At 47.3% G+C, this 27,018-nt stretch overlaps 1 protein-coding gene across 2 annotated transcripts; it reads right to left on the reverse strand.

Annotated features, from left to right (window-relative positions):
- Nucleotides 1-1,644: 1,644 nt before the first annotated feature.
- On the reverse strand, nt 1,645-26,730 carry LOC139005763 (apolipoprotein L3-like). Of its 2 annotated transcripts, none has more exons than XM_070407974.1 (5): nt 26,643-26,730; nt 15,859-15,899; nt 15,569-15,677; nt 5,510-5,630; nt 1,645-3,998 (listed from the first exon to the last, which is right to left on the reverse strand). In XM_070407974.1, exons 3-5 carry the CDS (start codon nt 15,597-15,599, stop codon nt 3,131-3,133), a joined length of 1,020 nt encoding a protein of 339 aa, XP_070264075.1. In that variant the 5' UTR covers nt 15,600-15,677; nt 15,859-15,899; nt 26,643-26,730; the 3' UTR covers nt 1,645-3,130. The 2 variants fall into 2 exon arrangements, with proteins under 2 accessions (XP_070264075.1, XP_070264074.1); XM_070407973.1 differs by lacking the exon at nt 26,643-26,730 and adding an exon at nt 16,613-16,693.
- Between the last annotated feature and the right edge of the window lie 288 nt (nt 26,731-27,018).

The following is a 27,018-nucleotide window of genomic DNA, read 5'->3' on the forward strand; positions in this document are numbered from 1 at the left end:
GAGCTGGAAGCAGGTGCTTGATCAGGTCTGTATTCCTAAGGGCTGTTCTGGCTCAGTGTGGACAAGGGGCAGGGGCAGTGCCACAAGGGTAAACAGAGGAAGACCATGTGGAAGCTCTTGCAGGAGAAAAATGTGAGGGTAGCTGGGAGAAATGTTTGCGGTCTTGCTGTCTCTCTATCTCTGTTTATCCATGACCCTGTCTCACACCTGCAGACAGGCCCTTCTGATCTTAATCAGCCTCATGTCCTACAGTTAATCTTGGGCCCCAGCTGCTGGTTGAGAAAGCCACCTGTGTTCAGCCCAGGCCACCTGTGCAGAAGCTTCCCCTGAGTGTCCCAGGGGAGCTTACGGGGCACCAAGGTCTCAGGGACTTGACTGGGCAGGACAGTGGGAGCCCAGTGAGCCAGCAGGAGCAATGGAAGATTTGCTCCCTGAGTTCCTGGAGGACAGGCTCATGGGGAGGGGAAGCCAGGCACCCAGAGCCCAGATGAGCCTGACAATGCACACCAGATAGACTCAGTGTACCAGTCCACCTTATTGAACCAAATTCACGGAACACAAGGTGGGAGGAACAGAGGGTCTAAAATATCATCGTGTCCACACCACCTCCCCCACTGATGGAGAGGCTGTGTCTCAGGGCCCGATTGGTAGATCTCCTTGACCTGCTGAGAGTATCTGTTTTCTCTTTTCTTTCCTTTTCTTTCCTTTTCTCTTCTTTTCTTTTCCTTCCTTACTTTTTCTTTTCTTACACTGTTCTAAGAGCATTTGCAGTTTCATGGTAATTTCATTGGTCTCTCAGAGCATCCTGGCCCCAATGAGCACCAGCAACTTGTCAAATTTTCCACCCACTCAGCTGTCATCACCACCCCATCACGGTCCCCATCATCATCACCATCATCAAGAAGTCACTGCCTATAGTGGATAACATTGTAATACCTATGAATGATGCCATATGTCTGCTAGACTTAGCGGGTGATCACGTTCTAATCACTAGATTGCACCCCCAAAACTAATATAATATTGTATGTCAACTGTAATTGAAAAATAAAATAAAATAAATTTTTAAAAAGTCACTGGCAGTGGATGCAGGTGGCCTGGGAGAGGTGCCTGGGGGGAAAAGGAGACTTATGTAATACTTTAAACACTAAAGAATTTAAATTTAAAAAAAAAAGAACATACAAATCCCCTGTCTACTAATGCAGTTCTTTAAGAACATACTTTAATATAAATTTGTATTTGAGCAACTTCATTCATAACTCTAAAAGCCATAACTGTACCTATTTCAACACAAATCTGAGATTGTAAGGTCCATGAAGGTTTTTTATCTTTGTTTCCTGATGTATCCCTAACACCAAAAATTTAATAGTATGTTTCTACACTTATGCCTTGAGCTTTCTAATTGAAAATTTGTTCTATCATTCTTATTGCATTGACAATGTAAGGTTTTGGTAGGGACTGAAAGAGAAAATCAGAGGAAGCATGAATTACCATATATTAATTGATTATTATTTCTAATAGCAAGAACTTCAATGCCTTTAGCTTGTGCCCATGCAGGTATAGAAATGAATAATAAACAATTCATTATCTTTTAGAATTTATTTTTTTTAATGAAGTATGAATAACTAAGTACTTTCTGTCCAATGACTTGTGTGAATTTTTATGTAAGACATAAGAGAATGTCTGTAATCTCTTCTTTTGCTTGGATAGATGTGACCATACTTGGGTCTCTTGAATAATTGCTTGAACCACTCCTAGGCCACCCATAGTGTTTCAAGATCAATGTACATGATCTAGTCATATAGGTATGTGGCTCTGTGGATTGTGTACTAATCAGGGAATTGTTAAAACACTTGTGATTATACTTTTATTTTATTTTTATTTTTTATTTATTTTAAATATATTTTAATGATTTTTTACAGAGAGAAAGGGAGAGGGATAGAGAGTTAGAAACATCGATGAGAGAGAAACATGGATCAGCTGCCTCCTGCTCACCTCCTACTGGGGATGTGGCTGCAACCAAGGTACATGCCCTTGACCGGAATCGAACCCGGGTCTCTTCAGTCCCCAGGCCGACGCTCTACCCAGTGAGCCAAACCGGCTAGGGCTGTGATTATACTTTTAGCTATTTGGTTACACAATCATTACTATTTTTCATTAAACTATAGATAGTGATTTAGAAAAAAAACATCACTCCCTACCTAAGATGAACTGCTGGAAGACAAAGGCGAGCTGGAACTGGAAAGCAGGGCTAGAGACCAGGACCAGGGAGAGACGGGGTTCCTGCTGGGACGGTGAACCCTGGGGAGGGCCAATCCAGGAGCCACTGAAACTCCCATATCCCAACAACTCAAACTCTTTCTCCTTCTTCCATTGTCAACTTTTTAGTAGTTCGGGCCTTCTCAGTGCTTATTCCTTCACTTCTCTTTCTTTATTCATGACCCCAATGTCTTTTTCAGTCAAAATAAAGTTCCTCCCACCCCCCACTCTCTTGTCCTCTCTCTTCCCTGATTCCAGGCTCCAGGTTCCTTCCTTCTCTTTGACCCGCCAGCCATCTGCATGAACCTCTCCTTTGCTGTGCTCAACACCTTAACACGCAGTTAAATCCATTTTATCTCACCGGCTTTCCCCCTCTAACTGTTATATTGTAAATCAGAAGATGCTTTAATCAATAAGCCAAATTTATTTGGAGTCTTTTTCATTTCGCTAACACTAGCAGGCCCACAGGAAATATTGCTTCTCACATTCTGGGGCCCAATATCGTGGAAGTTTTTTCTATTTATACGTTTTTCAGCTTTTTGTCTTCCGAATTTGGAACAAGACTTCTGGAGCTTCTGAGAAAAAGTCCTGTGTGCTGGGCCAGGGCCGTGAGACCAGACCTCAAGGCCTGGCCTGGTGCCAGCACTGACAACTCTGTCTGGGGCATAGTTTATGGCCTCTCTGGAATGGGAGTAGTCTTATTTTTCCCTATTATTTAAGCACACAAATGTTTACAGAAGCCAGAATAGCAGGGTTAAAGTTTTAAATGGCAGTTTTTACCCAAGATGGAGGTTACTATGCTTCCTAACAAGGTCAGTCCATGCCTTTGTCTCCCACACACCCCTGCTCCCTGCTCTGTCTAGGGATCATGAAGTCAGGGATTCGGTAGACTTTCGAGAAAGTGGGTGCGTTCTTCCCATCTCCTCTCCAGCTCCTGGGCCAGCTGCCTCAACTCTTCAGCAGACTGAGCCTTTGCGCCCTTATGTAAGTGCACTGACTCTATAACTAGCTCAATTACATCCACGAGAAGGAAAACACCTGCCGTGGTTGCACCAACGATCCTGGCTCCTTTGCTCATGGTCAGAGCAGTGCCTCCAAAAGCTTTCTGCACCTGCATGTCGCTTGGGGCTGACATTGTCCCCGTGCGCATGAAGCTCCTGGCCTCAGCTGCTAAGACAGGATTGGATTTGGCCAGATTGAAGGCACGGGCATTCTTCACAATATCTTTCACGGATATGGAGCACGTTATTGCTAAGGAAACAATTTTGGGTGCGTTTCCTAGTAGAAGCTCCTGGACCACATTCACTTTGTCGCTGCCCTTTGACACTAGGCACCTGGCTTTGGCTTTTGCTGACGTGTTCTTTGAGTCTTCCACGATGTCTGCTGTCACACCAGTCACAGCAGCTGCTGCCCCGAGTCCCATCCCAGTTGCCGAAAGCACCAGACTAGCCCCTAGTGTCACAGGTGCCAGAGACAGGCCAAGGATGGTCAGGATGCCAGACACAATGCTGGTGGAAGAGGCCGCCACTTTGGAGATGGTGCAGTCCCTGTGCACCTTGTCCACCTCATCAGCAAGTGCGTAGAGCTTTCCTATGCATTCCTCAATGAACTGTTTCTCCTGAGGAAACTGCTTCATAAAGCTCTCCCTAAACTCCTGTTCTATTGAGGGCATGTCTTTGTCCTCCTCGGCCATGAGTGTTTCCTGCTGGCGCAAGTCTGCATAGAGTGCATCTGCCACATCCCTGCAATCATGAAGGACAGGTGATTAACGAAGGCAAGTGTATGAATCGACTGGATGAGCTGGTGCAGGAAGCCCTGTCCTCTATGGTGAGAACATGTGAGTCTACTCAGAAGCCCTCAGATGACACCACATTGGCAGCCCCCATTCTGACTGGAAGCGGTCACTAAGCCTCACTGCCTTCCCTCTGGTCAGGGTTACTCCATGGAGAAGAGAAGAGGGTCCCACAAGGAGGTCAGGAGCCCTCCAGCTCGCAGACAGGGTTGGAGGACATAATCACCCAGGGCCCTCTACCCCCAGCAGAGAGGGGATCAAATCAGGGATAAAAGAAATGTACTTCCCCAGCCCCCAACACAGCTCTCTCCTAGGCCCGGGGCTTTCTCAGTCCTGTGCCAGGTGCCTCAGCTGCCTCACTTGTAGTCCCAGCCACACTGCCAAGCCTTCCTACCATCCTCCCACCAGGACCACCCTTGCTCCATCCAGACCCTGGGCTCTGACCCTGCTCCAGGCCTCTCTGGGCCTCCGGACAGCATGACTGCACCTGCTTCCTTGCCCTTGACCCTGCAGTTCACCCCAAGGCCTTCACCATAGTCCTATCAAACAGACTTGGTATTCCATTGAAGAGGGAGATGACAAAAGCCCAGAGCCCCAGAGCCGGGCAGAGATACACTCAGGATTCAACCCAACACGGTCCAGCTTCACTCCAGCTCTCCGCCTTCCAGGCCAGCAGATCTCTGCAGAGTCTGTACAATCCCTTTCTTAGGGAGAGCAGGCTCTCTAGCCACAATCCCCAGGGACACAAACTGTGTCAGGATTTTCCTAGCTTGTCCCAAAGGAAGTCCTGCGTGGCTCTCTTGTCCAACAAGTAGACATTTGGGCCCTGTCTATTCCCAGCATCTTTTAAAAAAATATATATTTTATTGATTTTTCACAGAGAGGAAGGGAGAGGGATAGAGAGACAGAAACATCGATGAGAGAGAAACATCAATCAGCTGCCTCCTGCACCCGCCGCCCCCCTGCCCCCCCCCGCCCCCCCCCCCCCCCCCCGGCACTGGGGATGTGCCCGCAACCAAGGTACATGCCCTTGACCGGAATTGAACCTGGGACCCTTGAGTCCCCAAGCCGATGCTCTATCCACTGAGCCAAACCGGTTCTGGCCTAGCATCTTTTTAAAAGTTCATGTGAACTGCCCACCTACTATGTGTCAGTCATTAGGCTAAACAGTTTACATGCATTAACTTATTCTCCTTACAATGATATGAAACAGGTGAAAAGACAGAGAGTGGTTAAGTAACGGGCCCAAGGTCACATAACCCTCCCCCTACAGGCCTCATCCCTTCTCAATCTGAGGCCCTTCTCTGCCGACGAATGATATGAAGGAAATGTCCCTCATGGACTGTTGAGAAGGAACTTGTTCAACCCCAAGCTCAGGACCGGCCTGGAGGAGTGTGCCAGCCAGAGGAATCTAGATGCAGGGGAGATGGGGGGACAATACTGGCATCCCCTGGAGGTTACCTGGGCAACTTGGCTGCAGCCACAAATCTCTCCCAGGATTCATCACTCAGGAAGTGTTGAAGTTTCTCTTTGTTAAATGGGTCATTTAAATACTCAATGGCAACAACAAACTCTTCGTCCTCTAAATGGAAAGAAAAAAGAATAAGGTTAGAAGAAATGCTGGTAGAATGGAAATGGAATTGAGTATAAACAATTGAGTATAAATGTTCATCTTCCTGAGCGGCTGTCACCTGGTGGACTTTTTTTTTTTCTTAACCTGGGGTACTTTTGGTGAGTCGCCTGGTGCTAGGGATGGAATTGTGTCCCCCAAAATTTATATGTTGCAGCCCTGACTGCCCATGTGACTGCATTTTATAATTAAGGTTAAATGAGGTCATATATGTGGCACCCTAATCCATTATGACTGTTGTCCTTATGAGGGAGGGAAAGACACAGATCTCTCCCCCCCGCCCCCCGCACTTGTCTTCCTCTCTCTCTCTCTCTCTCTCTCTCTATATATATATATATATATATATGTGTGTGTGTGTGTGTGTGTGTGTGTGTGTGTTTAAGACAGATATGTGCCTCATCCTGCTCCTTTTTCACAGTGGTTAGAGCATCGGATAGAGGACCAAAAGGTTTAGATTTCTATTCCTCAATTGAGGTGTCCTGGCACCAGTGGGGGCTCCTGTAGGGCAACCAATTGATGTGTCTTTGTCCCTGGACTATCACATATTTCAGTCTCTACAAATCAAGGGAAATACATTTTAATATATATATTTTTTTATTGAATATTTACAGAGAGGGATAGAGAGTTAGAAACATTGATAAGAGAGAAACATTGATCAGCTGCTTGCTGCACACCCCCTTCTGGGGATGTGCCCGCAACCAAGGTACATGCCCTTGACCAGAATCAAACCTGGAACCCTTCAGTCCACAGGCTGTCACTCTATCCACTGAGCCAAACTGGTCAGGGCGGGGAAATACATTTTTTAAAAAGTGTGACTCTCAGGGATTTGGAGACCCTGGAAATGCAGATAAGGGACTGGGGACTGGTGTATGTTTTGTGTGTGCAGAGACAGGATGTAAATGTGTTTTCTGCCATATACACACAAGGGACATTATTCTTATTTCACAGAAAAAGAAAGTGAAACTCAGACAGGAAAAGAAGGCCCAAAGCCAAGAAGCAGAAAGCTCATAGGTGGCATCCAAAGCCAACCATCAGACATTTCCTTACATTAGGTTGAAGCCTCGTTGTAGTTCAAAAACTCATGTGATTTCTGCATTCTACCCTACAGTTTGCCTACAGGACTTTTTTCAAATCTATACTAATAAAAGGGTAATGTGCTAATTAGACCAGGTCAACCAGCCATCTTCTGGCATCTGACTTCCTTCCTGATAAAGCCATGGTGGTGAGGGCCGAGGCAGAGGCAGTTAGGGGTGATCAGGCCGGCAGGGGGTTAGAGGCAATCAGGCAGGCAGGGGACGAAAGTTGGCGGTGACCAGGCGAGCAGGGGAGGGCAGTTGGAAGCAAGATCAGTCCTGCAGGGGAGGGCAGTTGGCGGCGAGATCAGGCCAGCAGGGAAGGGCAGTTAGGGGCAATCAGGCAGGCAGGCAGAGGGGTTAGAGGTGATCAGGCAGGCAGACAGGTGAGTGGTTAGAAGACAGGGGTCCCAGATTGCTATAGGGATGTCTGACTGCCGGTTTAGGAATATCCCACAGGGATCGGGCCTAAGCCAGCAGTTGGACATCCCCCAAGGGGTCCCTGATTGGACAGGGTGCAGGCTGGTCTGAGCCCCCCACCCCTGTGCACGAATTTTTTTATTTTTTATTAAATATTGTTCAGATTATTACACTTTTCCTCTCCCCCCCCCCAACCCCCGCATAGCTCCCCACCACCTGGTACACACCCCATCCTCTGCCCTTACCCCCGCAATGTCCTCATCCATAGGTGTTCAATTTTTGTCCAGTCTCTTACCGCACCCCCACACCCCTTTACTCCCCCAAGAATAGTCAGACCACTCCTTTCCTATGCCCCTGATTCTATTATAATCACCAGTTTATTCTGTTCATCAGATTATTTATTCACTTGATTTTTAGATTTACTTGTTGATAGATGTGTATTTGTTGTTCATAGTTTGTATCTTTACCTTTTCTTCTTCTTCCTCTTCGTAAAGGATACCTTTCAGCATTTCATATAATACTGGTTTGGTGGTGATGAACTCCTTTAGCTTATTCATACCAGTGAAGCTCTTTATCAGACCTTCAATTCTAAATGATAGCTTTGCTGGGTAAAGTAATCTTGGTTGCAGGTTCTTGCTATTCATCACTTTGAATATTTCTTGCCACTCCCTTCTGGCTTGCAAAGTTTCTGTTGAGAAATCAGCTGACATTCGTATGGGTACTCCCTTCTAGGTAACTGACTGTCTTTCTCTTGCTGCTTTTAAGATTTTCTCTTTGTCTTTTGCTCTTGGCATTTTAATGATGATGTGTCTTGGTGTGGTCCTCTTTGGATTCCTTTTGTTTGGGGTTCTCTGCGCTTCCTGGACTTGGAAGTCTATTTCTTTCACGAGGTAGAGGAAGATTTCTGTCATTATTTCTTCAAATAGGTTTTCAATATCTTGCTCTCTCTCTTCTTCTGGCACCCCCATAATTTGGATGTTGGTACGCTTGAAGTTGTCCCAGAGGTTCCTTACACTATCTTCATATTTTTGGATTCTTTTTTCTTTTTGTTTTTCCAGTTGGGTGTTTTTTGCTTCTTCATATTTCAAATCTTTTTTTTTTATTTTTATTTTTTATTATTTTTATTTTTGCAGTTCCTTTATAGGACCAAGTTTATATATTTATTTATTTTTTTATTTTTATTTTTTCGCTGAAAGTATTACAAAGGGTATTACATAAGTGTCCTTCCCCCTCCCCCCCCCCACCCTTGACAAACCCCTGCCCTCCCTTACTCCCCAGTGTCTTATGTCCATTAGTTATGCTTATATGGATGCATACAAGTCCTTCGGTTGATCTCTTACTCCCCATATTTCAAATCTTTGACTTGATTCTTGCAATCCTCTAGTCTGCTGTTGGAACTCTGTATAATATTCTTTATTTCAGTCAGTGTATGCTTAATTTCTAGTTGATCCTTTTTCGTATCCTCAAGATTCTCACTAGATTTCTTAAGGGTCTCACTCCATTTATGGGTGGTCTCACCAGACTTTTTGAGGGTCTTACTAAATTTATCAGCTGTTTCTATAAAATTTTTGAAAAACCTTAAAAGTGTGGTTTTGAACTCCATATCCAGTAGTTTGCTTTCCTCCATTTCTGTCATTTGTGACCTGTTTCTTTGTCTCTGCATTTTTTATGCTTCCCTGTGTTGATAGAGTGGCTTTCTGTGCTAGGTGTCCTCTAGGGTCCAGTGGCACAGCCTCCGCAATTACCTGAGGTGGACACTCTTTGTGCTCCCCTTTGTGGGCTTTGTGCACAATCTTGTAGTTAAGCCTTGATTATTGTAGGTATCACTGGGAGGAATTGACCTCCAGGCCAATTGACTGTGGGAATCAGCTGTGAGAATCAGTGGGAGAACTTCTGTGCTGGAGACACCCTTCTGGGGCAAGACTTGCTTCAGTAAAGCTTTGGTGCTCACTGAGTCTGCCCACTGAGTGTGTCCCTTATGGATCTGAGGAGTTGTAATCTGGATGGTCCCACTCTGATCACTGGGTACACTGGCTCTTGGATCTCTAAGGATTTGCTAATTTAGCCTCTGCCTGAGGCTACCAAGCAGGCGCTATGGAGAGTTCTGTAAAATCCTCTTCTTTGTTTGGTGTTTGGAGGTGCCCAGATGAGGCCCATCTGTGAAGCAATGTAAGCTGTTGTGGGGCCTTGGGCTTTCTTTTGGAAGTTCTGTTTCTCTCTGACACAGCTACAGTTTGTTAGGTAGTTTTGAGATTGCAAAGAGCCAGGCCTTTCATATGCTAAAGCCTCTGCCACAGCTTGGGTGGGGCGGGGTCCCAGGGAATCAACAGGGCAGAGCCAACAGCTATGGCTGACTCTCAATTCTACCCTAAGAGCCCCTACATCTCAGTGTCCAGATAATCACCGCAAGCACCTCTGAGAGAAAGCCGCCCTGGTGTTCCACTTGCTTCCAGACAGCCCAGTTTCTCCCTGTATGAGGCTGGGTCCCCAGAGACTCACCTGGAACTGGAGTTCAGAGCAAGTAAGAAGCTTGAGACTCCCTCCCGATTGAATAAGACAACGGCGTCCTCAGTTGCCAGCCCTTGCCACGTGTGCCTCTGTACCTCTGCACTTCACTTCCGCACCTCCTCTGAGTCTCAGTGTGCTTTTCTCTTTCTTTCTTTCTAGTTGTAGAATTTCCACTCATCCAGCCTTCCTGTGGTTCTGGATGATGTCTGTTTTGTCTTTTAGTTGTATTTTTGAAGTAGTTGTGCAAGGCAGCAATTTCCGGTGTTTACCTATGCCGCCATCTTGGTTTCTCCCTGTGCACAAATTTTGGGCACCCCACCACTAGTTTAAAAATAATGTTTCAGGAAGCTTGCAGTGTAGGAAAACCTAGATGGCGGCATAGGTAAACACCGGAGATTGCTGCCTCGCACAACCACTTCAAAAATACAACTAAAAGAGGGAACGGGCATCATCCAGACCCACAGGAAGGCTGGCTGAGTGGAAATTCTACAACTAGGAGGAAAGAGAAAAGCATACCCAGACTCAGAGGAGGGGCCATGCGGAAGTAAAATACAGAGGTACAGAGGCGCATGCGGAGAGGCTTGGCGGCTGAGGACACGGTTGTCTTTTTTAATCAGGAGGGAGTCTCAAGCTCTGAGCTCCAGTTCCGGGCGAGTCTCTGGGGACCCAGACTCATACAGGAGAAACTGGACTGTCTGGCATTGGTTGGAACTCGAGGCAGCTTTCTCTTGGGGTGCTTGCATTGATTGCCCAGACACTGAGAAGCAGGGCCTCTGAGGACAGGACTGAGAGCAGCCATAACTGCTCGCTCCGCCCTGTTGATCCCCTGGGACCCCGCCCTGCCCAAGCCATGGAGGCTTTTGCATATAAAGGCCTGGCCCTTTGCAATCTGATAATTACCTAACAAACTGCAGCTGGCCCAAGGCCCCAGGGCAACTTGCATTGCATCACAGCTGGCTCCTCCTGGATAGCCTCAGGCAGAGGCTAGAAGAGCACCTACTTAGATATCCAAGAGCCAGTGTGCCTGGTCATCAGAGTGGGACCATCCAGATTGCAGCTCCTCGGATCCATAAGGGACACACTCAGCGGGCAGACTCAGTCAGCACCAAAGCCCCATTGAAGCAAGTCTTGCCCCAGAGGGGTGTCTCCAGCACAGAAGTTCTCCCACTGCAGATACAGCTGATTCTCACAGCCAATTGGCCTGGAGGTCAATCCCTCCCAGTGTTACCTACAACAATCAAGGCTTAACTACAATAAGACTGTGCACGAAGATCACAAGGGGGTGCATCAAGAGTTTCCATCTCAGGTAATTGGGGAGGCTGAGCCACTGGGCCCTAGAGGACACCTAGCACAGAAAGCCACTCTATTGACACAGCGAAGCATAAAAAAATGCAGAGACAAAGAAACAGGACACAAATGACAGAAATGGAGGAAAGCAAACTACTGGATATAGAGTTCAAAACCACACTTTTAAGGTTTTCCAAGAATTTTTTAGAAACCGCCGATAAATTCAATGAGACCCTCAAGAAATCTAAGGAGACCCTCGAGGTTGTGATAAAGGACCAACTAGAAATTAAGCATACACTGACTGAAATAAAGAATATTATACAGACTCCCAACAGTAGACTAGAGGATTGCAAGAATCAAGTCAAAAGTTTGAAATACAATGAAGCAAAAAAACACCCAACCAGAAAAGCAAAATGAAAAAAGAATCCAAAAATATGAAGATAGTGTAAGGAGCCTCTGGGACAACTTCAAGTGTAACAACATCAGAATTATAGGGGTGCCAGAAGAAAAGAGAGAGCAAGATATTGAAAACCGGATTGGGAGACCAAGATGGCGGCGTAGGTAAACACCGGAGACCGCTGCCGCAAACAACCATTTCAAAAATACAACTAAAAGATTGAACGGACATCACCCAGAACCACAGGAAGGCTGGCTGAAGAGAGACTCTACAACTAGAAGGAAAGAGAACAGCAAATCGAGGCCCAGAGGCGGCGCAGTGTGGAAAATACAAAGGTACCGAGGTGCGCGCGCAAAGCTGGCTGGTGGCTGAGGGCGCGGTTGTCGTTTTCGGTCGGGAGTGAGTCTCAGACTCTGGGCTCCAGATCCGGGCGAGTCTCTAGGGACCCAGACTCAAACGGGAGAAGCGGGATTATCCGGCATCAGTTGGATCCTGAGGGCAGCTTTCTCTCCGAGGTTTGCAGTGGCTGCCGGGGTTCTGAGAAGCAGAGCCTCTGGGAACGGGACTGAGCGTGGCCATAACTGCTCCCTCCGCCCGCCCTGTTGATCCCGCCCCGTCCAAAGCCTGCGCACAGCCATTTGCCGATCGCCTCAGGCAAAGGCTGGATTAGCGCCTCCCCAGAAGGCAGACGTTTTCCGCACAGCTGATTCCTATAGCCAGTCGGCCTGGGGGTCAAATCCCTCTAGTGTTAACTACAACAATTAAGGCTTGGCTAGAACAAGACTGCGCACAGAGACCACAAGGGGGTGCACCAAGAAAGCATAAAAGATGCGGAGACAAAAAAACATGACAGAAATGGAGGATATGGAGCTAAGAATCGCAATTTTGAGGGCTTGCCATAAATTTGTGCAGAACCTCACGAAAACTAATGAGACCCTCGATGCTACAATAAAGAAATTAGAAAGTAAGCATACACGGACTGAAATAAAGAATATTATACCCAATAGCAGACCAGAGGAGTACAATAATCAAACCAAAGATTCGACAAAAAACACCCAATTGGAAAAGCAAAATGAAAAAAGAATCCGAAAGTGTGAAGATAGTGTAAGGAGCCTCTGGGACAGCTTCAAGCGGTCTAATATCAGAGTCATTGGAGTGCCAGAAGATGAGAGACAGCAAGATACTGAAAACCTATTTCAAGAAATAATGGCAGAAAACTTCCCCCACCTGGAGAAAGAAATGGACTTACAGGTCCAAGAAGCGCAGAGAACCCCAAACAAAAGGAATCCAAAGAGGACCACACCAAGACACATCATCATTAAAATGCCAAGAGCAAAAGACAAAGAGAAAATCTTAAAAGCAGCAAGAGAAAGAGGCTCAATTACCTACAAGGGAATACCCATACGACTGTCAGCTGATTTCTCAACAGAAACTTTGCAGGCCAGAAGGGAATGGCAAGAAATATTCAAAGTGCTGAATACCAAGAACCTACAACCAAGAGTACTTTATCCAGCAAAGCTATCATTCAGAATTGAAGGTCAGATAAAGAGCTTCACAGATAAGGAAAAGCTAAAGGAGTTCATCACCGCCAAACCAGTATTATATGAAATGCTGAAAGGTATCCTTTAAGAAGAGGAAGAAGAAGAAAAAGGTAAAGATACAAATTATGAACAACAAACATGCATCTATCAACAAATGAATCTAAGAATCAAGTGAATAAATAACCTGATGTACAGAATGAACTGGTGATTATAATAGAATCAGGGACATAGAAAGGGAATAGACTGACTATTCTTGGGGGAAAAAGGGGTGTGGGGAGATGCGGGAAGTGACTGGACAAAAATCATGTACCTATGGATGAACACAGTGGGTGGGGAGTGAGGGTGGAGGGTGGGGTGGGAGCTGGAAGGAGGGGAGTTATGGGGGGAAAAAAGAGGAACAAATGTAATAATCTGAACAATAAAGATTTAATTTAAAAAAAAAGAAAAATTGAAAAAAAAAAAAAAAGATATTGAAAACCTATTTGAAGAAATAATGACAGAAAACTTCCCCTACCTGGTGAAACAAGTAGACTTACAAGTCCAGGAAGAGCAGAGAACCCCAAACAAAAGAAATCCAAAGAGGACCACACCAAGACACATCATAATTAAAATGCCAAGAGCAAAAGACAAAGAGAGAATCTTAAAAGCAGCAAGAGAAAGAAACTCAGTTACCTACAAGGGAATACCCGTACGACTGTCAGCTGATTTCTCAACAGAAACTTTGCAGACCAGAAGGGAGTGGCAAGAAATATTCAAAGTGATGAATAGCAAGAACCTACAACCAAGATTACTTTACCCAGCAAAGCTATCATTCAGAATTGAAGGCCTGATAAAGAGCTTCACTGGTATGAATAAGCTAAAGGAGTTCATCACCACCAAACCAGTATTATATGAAATGCTGAAAGGTATCCTTTACGAAGAGGAAGAAGAAGAAAAGGTAAAGATACAAACTATGAACAACAAATACACATCTATCAACAAGTAAATCTAAAAATCAAGTGAATAAATAATCTGATGAACAGAATAAACTGGTGATTATAATAGAATCAGGGGCATAGAAAGGGAGTGGACTGACTATTTGGGGGAAAAGGGGTGTGGGGGATGCAGGAAGAGACTGAACAAAAATCGTGCACATATGGATGAGGACAGTCGGGGGGGTGAGGGCGGAGTGGGGGGGGAAACGGGTGGAGGTGAGCTATGGGGGGAAAAGAGGAACAACTGTAATAATCTGAACAATAAAGATTTAATTTAAAAAAATAAAAAATAAAAATAATGTTTCAGACCACACACCACTGATGGAGTGAAACTACCAGTCATAGAGAATTCCTCCTGCTTCTCACAGATGCTCCAAGGTGGGGAGTGGAGGAGTGTCTTCAGGTGGGTGGGGGTTGGAGCCTCAGCTCTAATCCTGTAATCAATCAGTATCAGCTCTCCCCCCTCCAGGCTGGTCTCAGGGGCCACAGCTCCCCTGGGCACCTCTGACCCCATGAGGGCCCACTTCTTAAATAAGAGATAATTCTCTTTGCCTTTTAAAAATTTCTTCACTTCTGTAGTTTGTCTTCTCACATTCTTTAAAAAATAATATATATATATATATATATATATATATATATATATACACACATATATATATGTATTGATTTCAGAGAGGGAGGGAGAAGGAGAGAGAGAGACAGTAAATCAATGATGAGGGAGAATCATATCGTTCGGCCACCTCATTCATGCCCCCTGCTAGGGATAGAGCCCCCAACCAGGATATGTGCCCTTGACTGGAATGAAACCTGGGAACCTTCAGTCCGCAAGCCAACACTCCATCCACTGAGCCAAACCAGCCAGGGAAAGAGATCATCTTGTTTATCCTCAGGAATAGACCAGCTACAGCCCTCCCTCAGGGACCCCAGAGCCTGCTCAGGAGCTGCTGGTTTCTGATCTGTCCTCTCCTCCCTTATGTTGCAACCTGAACAATGTTTTCCTCTCCTGTGTGTGTGTGCATGGAAGAGGGTAGTGGGGGGGGGGGGGGGGGGGGGGGACTTGGTTGCCTAGGCAATGCAGTGCTGATTTGGGTGGATAGAGGGGTGTTTTCTCCATTTCTTGCTTCATCCACTGAGGAAGAAAGTAAACCAGGGTTTAGATGGAGGGAACCCAGAGCACTGCATCTGTGTATTTGTTGGCTAGGATGTGGGTGGGTGTGGGAAATAACAAAGTGGGCCTCTGCAGGGGTATCTGAGATCAACAGAAGTTCCTGCCTGACAGTCACACCTGGTACGCAGGTATTTATAATTGGGAGCACAGATCAGGGCCCCAGCACAGCTGTGGGTGGTGGCAGTATTTGGAGGGGAAAGTTTCCACCAGGAGCTAGCAGGTTCCAGGAACAGGGGACAAGAAATTCCCACCTCCCATGGGTTGTCCTGGCCTTGTTCGAGTCATTTGCATGAGTTGCAGAGGATGGGAGTCAGTGAGCAGCCAGAGGAGAGAGCCAGGAAGGAGGCCCTCCCACTGACTCCTGGTTGAGGGGACTCACATTGGTCCCTCATGGGGGTTCGAGGACACTCATCAATCCCCTTGGAGGTTCTTAATTCCTGTGTAGCTTAACCCAGCCTGGAGATGCTTCCCTTAATTCTAGATCATAAGCAGGAACCAGCTAGAGAGGAGGAAGCTGACTACCTGGGCAGATCCCGTCAGCTTCTGAGGTCATGGTGTCAGCAGTGGGATCTCAGAGTTTCCCCTTCAGCTCACCAGTCTGTGTCCAGCTGGAAGGAGGTGATGCTTCACCCTTGGGGAAGAGAAAACAAGTTGTGGGGAAGATGAGCCAGCTGTGCGACAGGAGCAGCGAGGGGCTCCGTCTCAGGAGTTTCTTTCAGGGAAGGAAGGCCGCAAGTGCCAGATAGACTCAATGCACTGTGTTTCCCTGTGTGCTGGGCTCTGCCAGCTGCTAGTTAAGAGAAGGTACTCACCTCACTCCAGCCCACTCCAGCCCAGTGACAGTCCCCTTGTCCTGTGGGGACAGAAGGACAAGACCATCAGACAAGGAAACACACAGCTGAGGAGTCATAAAACCAAAGAAGAAATAAAACCAGATACAGAAGAGAAAATTGGAAGGAATGTTTTGGAAATGACTTGAGGTTGAGGACATTTGTGTTGACTAATCACTCAGCTAATATTGATGGTGTGTCTACCACAGGCTCCTTATGAGTTCCCTCATCAAATACTCTCATACATTGTGATGAATTGAATGTCAGTAAAAAATTTAACAAGGATGGGGTCAAGGATAGGTAACTAGACATAACTCCAAGTTTCCTACTCCCAGACATCTGCATGTCAAGGTCCTGATTAGACCCTTGTAACTGTATATCAAGGACGTTTGCGGTTTCTGTGTATAAAAGCTTGCCGAACACCAAGCTCGGGGCTGTTACAGGAGGGGCCTGTGGCAGACGCTGGCCAGCTCAATAAATCCTCGCTTGCTGTTTAAGACCTAATTGGAGTCAGTGGTCTTATTCTCGTGAATGTTGGTCCACAACATTTGGAGGCGGCAGCGAGATACCCGGCAGGGGTGAGAGGGACCCCGTATTTAGGGCAGGAGGCTCTCCCCATCTATTATCGGGCAAGTCACGAGGACTTATTGAAAAATCCTGCAGGAGGTAAGGACAGAAGATGCCTGGAGTGAGATCTCACAGGGGGAATCAAGGGGAAGGCTGGACGCAGCACTACCTCCGGACTCCAGCTGGCCACGGCATCTGGCAAGTGTGACTTTTGGTTGCACAGGACTTGTCTGTCTGGTGTTTGTTGTCTGGTGTTTGTTGTCAAAATGGGACCGTCATCTTCTGCTTCTGTGTGCTCCCCACTGCAATGTTATCTTAAGAATTTTCAGGACTTCAAGAAGAGAGCCGAAGGCTACAGATATGATGTTAATGCTTTTGATTTACAGCGATTCTGTGAACGGGAGTGGCCCACTTTCCAGGTGGGGTGGCCGGATGCAGGGTCTTTCTATTTGACCACTGTCTACCGGGTCCATCATGTCATATACGGCCGCCCAGGGCATCCTGATCAAGTTCCTTTTTTCAGGTTTGGGTTGACATATTGTCCAAGAAACCCCGGTGGATGAGGGCATGCCTCCCGAGCAGAAAATCGGGACAGAGACAGACAATTCTTTTGGCCAGGCCCCAGAAGAAAAAGGCTCCCCGCCTCCTTCAGGGAGAGCAGGAAGAACCCATTAGCCAGCCACCCCCCTATCCCTCCCCCCGCCCCCCCCCCCCCCCCGCCAGATCCGGATGAGCCCCGGTCTTAGGCCCAGGCCATGCCACCAGCTCTTGACCCAGAACCCCTGCCACCCCCAACGCCAATTGTCTTCCCTCAGGACCCACCGATGGGAGGGGCTTTGTCGTCCTCCAACCCCTTTAGTCCGTCCCATACTACACAGGGAACGGAATATGGATCTTCCGGGAGTGTTGGACCTGTGGCCCCAGCGCCTCTCCTGCCCTTGAGGCAGGCTGGGCCACCGGACCTGGGCCCGGATGGCCAGCCTTTCATGATTTATGTCCCTTTCTCAACTAGTGATTTGTATAATTGGAAGAATCAAAATCCCTCTTTTTCTCAGAACACTCAGGGTCTGATCTCTCTGCTGGAGTCAGTCTTTTTTTTTTTTTTTACCCACCAACCCACGTGGGATGACTGTCAGCAGTTACTGCAGACCCTCTTCACCTCAGAAGAGAGAGAGAGGGTGAAGGCAGAGGGAGGGAGGACTACTATAGCAGTGGTCTGCTTTTCTCCGAAACTCCCATTGTTTTAAAGGGAGACAAACAACTGGACTGGGAGATGGGGCCTGGGGTGTTGGCAGTTATTTTACTAGCTGCAGACCGCTAGCAGGTGCCTTATCAACTAACTTCAAGGTTACAAGTTCTCTGTGAGCATAATTAATCTTTCTCTGTCCTGGTTTATTCTTTTTAGCCCTTCTAATGCTAAATTGGACTGATACCTGTTCTTAGTTTTATCACAAAAGGTCTAGGTATATCTTAAGAGTAAAAGTACATTTAAAATGTGTTCATAAATATTAATCTAAAATTGCTGACTGTCCACTTTTGGTAATCATTAAAAGATTAAGGTTTCTAAGAATAAAGAATTCTAATACATTAAAAACAACTAAACTCCCAGGAGCAAAGCGGAGGAGAAATGGAGCTGAAGTCTGCAGCCACCCTGGTGATTTCGAAGTTTAGAACTAGTTGCTAGGTAGACTCAACCCCCAAGAGCCAGGTCAAAGAAGCGGGGCTGGATGCCTGAGCTGCCTGCAGTAGTCCTAAAAGAAGCAGAAGCAGCAAGAAAAGCAGGGGACAGCAGACTTTTACCTGACACTACAGCTACTTCGCTGCTTCCCAGTAAATAATGAGTGTTTTACAACAAGCAATACAAGACTTGGGCCTTTGGCTTGCTGGCTATAGCAGTTAAAACAGAAGCCAGTGACTGCCCGGGATCTAGGAAAGCTGCAGATAGAGCTAGCGAAAGCTCCCTGTTTGCAAATGTATTGAAAGGGTTCAGTACCTGTTGCTACTGGAAGAAGAGGGGCTGATATCCCCTTCCAGTGCACTCCCTTGGAAGAGGTCTGGTCACTGCTCTGCCATAAAGGGGACTGGTGGGAAGACAAGGAAAGCAGGGCCCTGTAACTAATAAACAGGGTTATCAAAAGGGCAAAGAAAGGGGCACTCTCCCTGGACCTAAGAGCCATCAGGACTTTGAAATTCTCAAAGAGAGGAGGAGTCTGACTCAGAGACTGCCTGAAACCTCGTTGGGTTAGGAGGACCGGAGGCTGCATATTGAACTTATAGACTACAGTTTGCTAGGCAGAGGTCCAAGCCCAGTTGTATAGGGGTTAAGCTGCCTGTGAACAGCAAAACAACTTTCTCCTGTGCCAGAATACATTTTAAGGAAATTAGACAGACTGTGTTTGTGGCTAGAAAAAAGAACTGGTTGCAATGCACAGTCCTGACAGTGGTCTGCAGAAAAATGCATAATAGACTTAGATGATGCTTGCATCTTCATGGACATGGCTCCAGAGAGACAAGGACAATTTTGCCTTGTGTGGGAAGGTCAAGAATAGGCTTTAGTCACCTCCCTATGATGTATAGGCCTACCATATGTCATGTTTAGTAGCAGAAGATTTAGCTGCCTGAAGTGGCCATGGTGCCAATATTATGTTTCATTGTATTAATATGTTGTATTAACCTTTGATTCTCTTACAGGTTTGAATGTAGCTGTAGCTGCCAGCAGTTGCTGCAGACCGGTGATGGTCTACAGTCCTTGGTAGTCTTTGGGAGTAACTGGCAAGTGTCCAGTCTCCCATACTGAGGGCCATTGTTGTGGCTATGTGTTAGCTGTCCTGAAAGGAGGCTATGTGGCGTGAACCCCAAAAGTAAAGGGTGCCTAGCTGCTGAGAGGGCAGGTGCCCAACTGGGCAAAGAAGAATACCCATCAGGTTTTGGTCTCTATTGAGAGACAGTTGACAGTTGGCAGCCTGTATACTGTCTCGCAGGCCTGTGTGACCATGCCCATGTCAGGGGTGGCACAAACCTCAACTCTAGGAAATTGGGAAAGGCCTGATTAGAACAGAGCAAGTAGTGAGGTGGTGAGTACTAGCCCTGTGAGGTCCTGTGAAATGTGAGACCCTGTAAGGAAATAAAGCTCCCTTAGTCCATTCTGAAGAAACAAGTCAAGTAAGGAGAACCTTACTACAGGGACAGAGGTCTATCTATTGAATATAGACACATTGCAAATATCTTCTTGCCATTTAAAGACAATTACTCTGAAGAGTCCATGAAAAGGGACTGGCAAGGAAAATCAGAAAATCTTAGAGTGGGGCAGTATGTTTTTCTCCTTATATAATTCCTCCAGAATTTGGCAATGTTTAATAAATCATGGCAATACATTTCTTTGCATGGACTCAATAAGACTGGTTCCTAATAGTAGTTTTATTAACGGAAAACTTTAACCAGAGTATCATGTTTTAAAGAGACCTGTCTGGACTCTGAAGACTTAAAGCCAATAAGAGTGCCACAGGAAAAGCCTGGTATCCTGCTTGAGAGCCCTGAAGATGGCTGGCGCTGGAGTGTCAGGCCCATGCCCTACCATCACTGGCGGTTGATCAGAGTAGAAGGGGAGCAATAAGGACACCTCTGCGTCCCTGCGGAACTCCCATGCACTCTGGGCTGTGATGAGTAGGAGGGCTACTGAGATGGGCCTTAAAGCCTAGGGCGTGGGCCCAGGTGGAGTTGCTACAGGTGAAGGATTCACCTAACTCAGCAGATACTGCAGGCAGGCCTGATGGCAGCTGGATGGCTTGGCTTCCTGGCCCTACAGGGCACATTAAGATTCTTGTGTTTATGCAAACGATCAGGCCAAATTGAATACAGTAGATGAAATGGTCTTGATTTAGCCTTTTTAAAATAAAAACAGAGGTAATTTTAAGGAGAAAAATCCTATTTCAATAGATTTTATTAAAACTGAAATGTTTTCCTTCCCTTCCACCGGACCATTTGTTATAGTTTGTCTCTGCCAGGTCACAAGCCCACCTCCTTCTGTGCCCAGGCCTCATCGTCCCTCTGACAGACAGCAAAGATCTCTTGGCTCTGAGAGAAAACTTCATCCCTCCTCAGCACGAAGTAGCTACAGAAGAAATTCAATGCCCATTTTCCCTGAAAGAATTCAGAGCCAGGATCCCTGGGGTAATATACTAGGCAGTTAGACAGACATGAGCAGAGCAAGGATGATGGGCCAACTAGTGCTACCAGATGTAACTAAGTATTTCCACCTTTAGGTATGTGAGACAAGGGGCATAGCCAAAGAGGTACTCACTTAAAGTCTCATCCCCTAGAAAAGGTTGGTAGACTATTTGTCCAAAAGACTTGACCCCTTTGCATTTGAGTATTTTGGTAACCTACTTGCCTCTGGGCGGCAGCAGCCCACCAGCCGAGTGACTCCCAGCCTGAGTAGAAGGTGACCTCTGACCAGACACACCCGCTGTGGATCATGCTCAAGAAGAAAACAGACCTGGCCAATCAACCTGCTCTGATCAAGCAACAAAGGAAGCTGCCAAAAAGACCAATAGGGCCCCTACAGGTCTGAGTGGCCCTCCCAGGTCACCAGCTGCCCGACACCCCAACCTACACCAAGAAGGAAGAAGAGCAAGCAAAAGGACTAGGGGCCCAGGTAACCAGGGGAAGATGGCTAAAACTCCTGGACCACCATCAGTTCCTCCCAGAAAGCCTGGGCAGAATCATCATAGAGCAGACCCATAGGGGCACCCATCTCGGAGGCACCAAGCTGGCTGAGCTTCTTCGCAAGAATTACTACGTTCTGGGACTACAGAGGATGGCCAAGGATGTGGCTCGGAGATGCCAGGCATGTGCCCAAGTGAGCTCTGAGCACCCCTATTACGTAGGGATCGGAGCTTCGGCTCCATTTGGGGCAAGTGTGGCCCACGTCTGCAACGTGTCCACGGATGCAGAAACCCCGGGACTATGTGCATGGGGAAATGGGAGGAGGGGATTAACTATAGGAGTGCACTGACCACCAGGGGGCAGCTCCTACATTGAGCATCTGCCCCCTGGTGGTCAGTGTGCATCATAGCAACCAGTTGTTCCACGAGTTGGTCGATTTGCATATTAGGGTTTTATTATATAAGATATTTAAATTTTTAGGAAATTTATTTGAGCCAAACTTAGTAACATCACCAATGCTCTGGAGATTACATTTTTTCAGCTTCTTCTATTCATGTGAAATTAAGGAGTGGATGTAAGGAAGGTTACATGAAGGTGGGAGAAAGCAGGTGGGGATTGGCTGACAGGATAGTTAACAAGAATGTGCTCTTTTTAAAAAAGTACTGTATGTCTATTGATTTTAGAGAGAGGAGGTGAATGAGAGAGAGAGATGGAAATATTGATGAGAGAGAAGCATCCATTGGCTGTCTTTTGCACGTGCCCTCCTGGGAAATTAGCCCACATCCAGATCATGTGCCCTCACTGGGAATGGAACTGGTGACCTCTTGGTTCATGGATCTATGTCCAACCTCTGCGGCACACCAGCTGGGCAAGATTGTGCTCTCTTGAGGGTGTTTATTTCAGATGTGTGTTCACTTAGAAACAATGGGCACGGACTGCTTAAGGAAAACAAAGCTTTTACTAAGAAGTATATGCCTGGGATGTGGCCAGGTACCATGACCTGCCCAGGTAGGAGCTTATGATCACATCACCCCATGGGGTTACTTGGCATAGGACCCCTTTATTCATCCACAGTCCCCCCTTTGAGCATAAATCAATTTGAAGGATGCATTAATGACCAAACTTTTGGTTGGATAGTGTGGTCTCAACAGCACTAGGAAGGCTCATTCCTAGGAAGTGTCAGTAACAACTTGTTGATACTTGGGAGGGGCAATACTGTAATCATAAGCTCAGTGTTGAGGCTGAGTTTTCCCAAAATGGGACAGATAGGTAAAGGGAAGGCAGTCAGGCCTTATGGTCTTCACTGTGAAAAAACACTCTGGCTCTCGCTGGGTAGCTCAGTTGGTTAAAGCATCACTCACTCTGGTTCGCCATGGTTGTGGGTTCGAACATACACGTCATATATGAATGGCACATGCAAGAGTCAACCAATGAATGCATCATTCAGTGAACAATCAATGTTTCTCTCTCTCTCTCAATCTCAAATTAGTAATAATAGAAAGCACTCTGGATCGTTTCTGTTCTATGAACGGTCATGATGGAAACAGATCTTTCTGTAGAGAGGATTTCTCTCAGTTCCTTCTGGGACTAACTTGCCTTGGGAGACAGGGAAGAAAGCAAATGCTGATCGCCTTTAGGGATTATTTTGAGAAGGTAAAACAGCCTTCACCAACTACCCCTCCTGAGACCTGCCTGACACAGAGAGCCAAGGGACTTGGTATATTAATAGCTGATCCTAACGTGGCTGACCTGCGTGGTCCTTGCTGTGTCCCAGAATGCTCTAGACCAGTGGTTCCCAACTAGGAGCACACGCCCTATAGGGGGACAATTTGCTTTTTAAGGGGTGTAATTTGAGAATGTGTTATTAACAGTGAGTTTTTTGCTTTTCTAATGGTTCTATGGACCTTATATACAGTAGTATATAAATATGTACTGTGACATATTGATGCATTTCAGTTCTCTATGACATGTTTTGAAACTTTAGGTGCTATTTTCTCATATCACTTCATATTATTATGATTTTTTAATTTCTTAGTAATTTCTTCCTCAGAACTTCAGCTGCAATTTTGTTCTATTTTTTTTTCCTGGATGCCATGTTCTTTGGAACCTTGCTTAGACCATGTTAATGGTCATTTAGGCTTCCTCCAGGTGAATGGGAGTTCAATTTTTGAGTAATAAGAATTATATGTCACAGGGGGGAGGGCAGCAGGATTTTAGAGATGTTTAGGTGGGGCATGGCCAAAAAATGATTGAGAACCACTGCTCTCCACTTTACAAATAATTCTTCCAATAACCTTAGAACTTTGTGTTAGGATCGCAGAAGGAGGAACGTAAGAGGCCTAAAGTTGTAAAGAAGTATAAAGGTATTAGACCATCTGGAAACCAATGGGCTGAGTACCAAAATGGCGCCAGCACTGAGGGACTGGGGAGTCAGAGCTTTTCAAGGTCTGTTCTTTGGGGAATTTGCTAAGCAGATCCAGAGTTTTGGCAAGTACAGAAGGGAAAGTTACTGATCTAAGCGGAAGAGAATGTCGGTTGGAAATGATGTAAAGGACTTTTTCTCTGGTAAGGGGACATCGATTCCATTGTTTGGTCAGACCTAGCCCTGTGGACCGTTTGTATCAGTAAACATGTGTCCCACTCTACTCTGTGCTGCCCCTCCCATCTCCTGGGTGTGTCCCATGACAGGGGAACAACCAGCCTCTTGACCACACAGCAAACCCCAGTTTCACTCCATTTGGTTTTCTTGTTGATTTTGATGAAAAAACTATGACTCAGATTTCACACAAATTCCCTCACTGATTTAATGTACTTCTGGCAGTTCTATCAGCTTTCTGAGAGTTCCATTTACTTCCTCCTGTCTCCTTCCTGCAGCCATCATCTGTATATATAAAAAGCCAGCTTCTATAAGGACAGGAATGACTGATGACCGGTCGCTATGATGCCCACTGTGGCCAGTGAACTGGCCTGATCAGGGTGTGGGGCCTGCAGGCCAACCTCCTGCGGACTCTCTTCCGGGCGGGCCTGCCTGTGATTGGCCAGCCCCACCTGGATAGGCCCGAAGCCCCGCCCCCTGGCCAGCCCGCCCCTGATTGACCCCCCCCCTCCGCCCCCAATAGGGGACAGGGCAGGCGGGCCAACCTCCTGCAGCCCATGCCCCTTCCACCTCGCCCCAGAAAACAGCCCCAAACATAATAGGAGGCTGGCCAAACTCCTGCAGCCCTTCCCCTGGCCAGCCCCTCCCCTGATGGGCCCCCAACACCCTGTTTGGACCACAGCCCCTCCCTCTACCCAGCCCTACATCAGATCGGCCCCCTCCACTCCCTTTATCAGTGGCCGGACTTTGCTGGCCAACCCCCATTGCCCCTCCCCAGGCCACTGGCCCCTGGTCGGCACCCCCCAACCCATTTGGGGCCAGGGCCAGCTGGCCCAACTCCCACAGCCTCTCCCCATGGTCGGCCCTGTCCCCAATGAGTCCCCGAACCCTAATCGGGAGCGGGACCCACCAGCCAATCACCTGCCGCGCTTCCACCAGCCGTACGGCCATGATGGAGGCCGATCAGCAGGCCAGCTGGCCAACCTCCTGCCATCTCCTCCTCCCAGCAGGCCTAGGCCTGATCTGACCCCATTAGGGTTGGGCCTCCCAGACCCCAGCCATACAAGAATTGGTGAACTGGCCATCTAGTATTTTTATATATGAGGAGAAAGAGGAAGAGAGGAATGTGAAAAACATGGGTCCCTGGGAAAATCTGATTCTGATACCTGGCATTAAGCAGGACATGCCAAAGCTGCTCCTCCCCCAGGGTGTGGTGGGGGGGCCAGGTCTGGGGCTCAGGCCCAGCTCCGTCCAGCCCCTCCCACTACTAGCAGGCACTTTGCTTCCTGCACCAGAGACTCCTTGAAGGCTGTAGGTACCCATTAAATATGTCCTGCGTGAGGAAGAAGACACAGATGAAGATGAAGATGAAGATGAAGAAGAGGAGGAGAGGAAGGAGAAACAAAATGTTTCTACAGCCCTGGCTGGAGTGGCTCAGTTGGACCATCAAACCATGAACTGAAAAGTCCCAGGTTCCATTCCTGGTCAAGGGCAGGGACTTGAGTTGCAGCTTGGATCCCAGCTGCCAGGCAGGGCACAGGGCAGGTGTGGGATGCAACAAATCCATGTGTCTCTCTTACATTGATGTCCTCTCTTCCTCTCTCTCCCTCCCTTCCCCTCTCTCTAAAAATCAATGGGAAAAATATCCTTAGGTGAGGATTAAAAACAAAAATATTAATCAATCAATCAATTCCAAAGGAATCTAAAGGTAAAATAGAAAGAAAAATTATAAATGTGCAGAAAGAAATGCTAAACTAATGCTGGCTTGTGGAAACATAGCTAATCAAGACACAGATTCCTGAAGCCATAAAGAGAAACTCTGATTGATTTGTCCTCTTAAAAATTACAAACTGCAAAGGCTACCATCAGCCAAGGCAGAGCACGAGAGGCCGGGCCACTGTGTGCAGTAGGTACGTGGACCACAGGTGACTCGCTGTCCACACCACACAGGAGTCTACGGATCAACATGGAGAGACTGAACCCAAATTCTTAAACATGGGGAGACACAGGAACAAATCATTCTCAGGGAAGGGGCTTGCCCAGCGTCAGGCAGCCCCTGAGGGCAGAGTAGAGCCCACACCTCCTGATGCTGGAGGCTAAGGAGGGATGTGGTGTGAATAAGGCAACAGCTCCCAGGTGTGTCTCTGCTGTACAGACACAGGGATCTGGGCTCAGACTCCTCCAGCTGTACTTTGTCTACTGTTAGTTTTTAAAGATGAAAAACTGGGTCATGCCACATGCCTGTCTCAGACTCTAGGTCAGGACTTCTCCCCGATTCTGGATACACATGACCACCTCCTACGTCTCCCGTCCCCTCAGGGTCCTCAGCTGAGGACTGGCCAAGAGCAGAGCCCACCCATCTTCTTCTTCAGTGTCCCATCGTGGCACCCGGGGCAAGTCATTCCCCTCTCAGGGCCTCAGTTTCCCACAAGGCCCGGCACTGAGCTCAAAGGGTGGGTGAAACAATGTCTGGATTCTCAAAATCTCAAAGGAAATCCTTTGTCCCCATCAGCCTCAGCAGCAGCCTTGTGGGCAGCCTCAGGGCAGCCAGGCCACAAGGACAGAGGATCAGACACACCTACCTTCCCCACCTTCTCTGCTTCCTCCACAGCACCCCAACAACCCCCTTCGCCTGGCAGCTCTGGCTCCTGTCTCAGCTAGCCCAAGACTGTGCTGAGCTGGAGGGGTCATTGTGAACCCACTTGAGCAGTGTCCCCCTTTCTCTGTGCTGTTTATGGCCACAGGAGGAGGAAGGAACCCTCAGACAAAACTGGGTTCCAATCCGGGTTTTGCCACTGCTTACATGTGCCCTTGGGACCGTTACCACCCCCACACCCCGTCTTTGGTTCCGTCATCTATACAATAGCGACAATAATCCTTGTCTTAGAAAGTGTGAGGATGAGAAGAAGGGAGAGGGGCTCCTACCCTCCCAACTTACCAAGATTCTCCCTCTGGCTGATGTGGAACAAGACCCACTTGGTTTTAGCTGTGCACATCCACTCGGCAGCTGTGTCTGCACAAACACCTTCTGGGTCTGTGGAAAACTGAAAGCAAATGCCTAAGTTCTGAGAAGCTCTCGTTCCAGAACATTACCCAAACTGCACCACGGCAGGATGGCCCCGCCCTGCCTGCTGGAACAACCCCAGATCTGACCCATCAGGCCCTTCTCAACTCAGCCCATTCTGCCTCCCTCAGGTTTCTATAAGGAAAACCGGCCACAGACAGACAGTGGGATTATGGGTAAATTTCTCCCTCCACCCCATGGGCTTGTCCCCACAACATTTCTCTCTCATCCCCCCCACACACGCCCTCAA

The sequence above is a fragment of the Myotis yumanensis genome, unplaced genomic scaffold (assembly GCF_028538775.1).
Source record: "Myotis yumanensis isolate MYYU_CA2020_CCGP unplaced genomic scaffold, mMyoYum1.0.hap1 SCAF_3, whole genome shotgun sequence".
NCBI classification, from domain to species: Eukaryota; Metazoa; Chordata; class Mammalia; order Chiroptera; family Vespertilionidae; genus Myotis; species Myotis yumanensis.

What these genes read in the sequence shown, in the direction of transcription:
- LOC139005763 (XM_070407974.1), bottom strand. Translation starts at nt 15,599, where the DNA reads ATGACCTCAGAAGCTGACGGGATCTGCCCAG. An exon ending in AGCTGACGGGATCTGCCCAG is followed by an intron (nt 5,631 to 15,568) that starts GTAGTCAGCTTC and finishes CTTTCCATTTAG; the next exon opens with AGGACGAAGAGTTTGTTGTT. An exon ending in GCTGCAGCCAAGTTGCCCAG is followed by an intron (nt 3,999 to 5,509) that starts GTAACCTCCAGG and finishes TCATGATTGCAG; the next exon opens with GGATGTGGCAGATGCACTCT.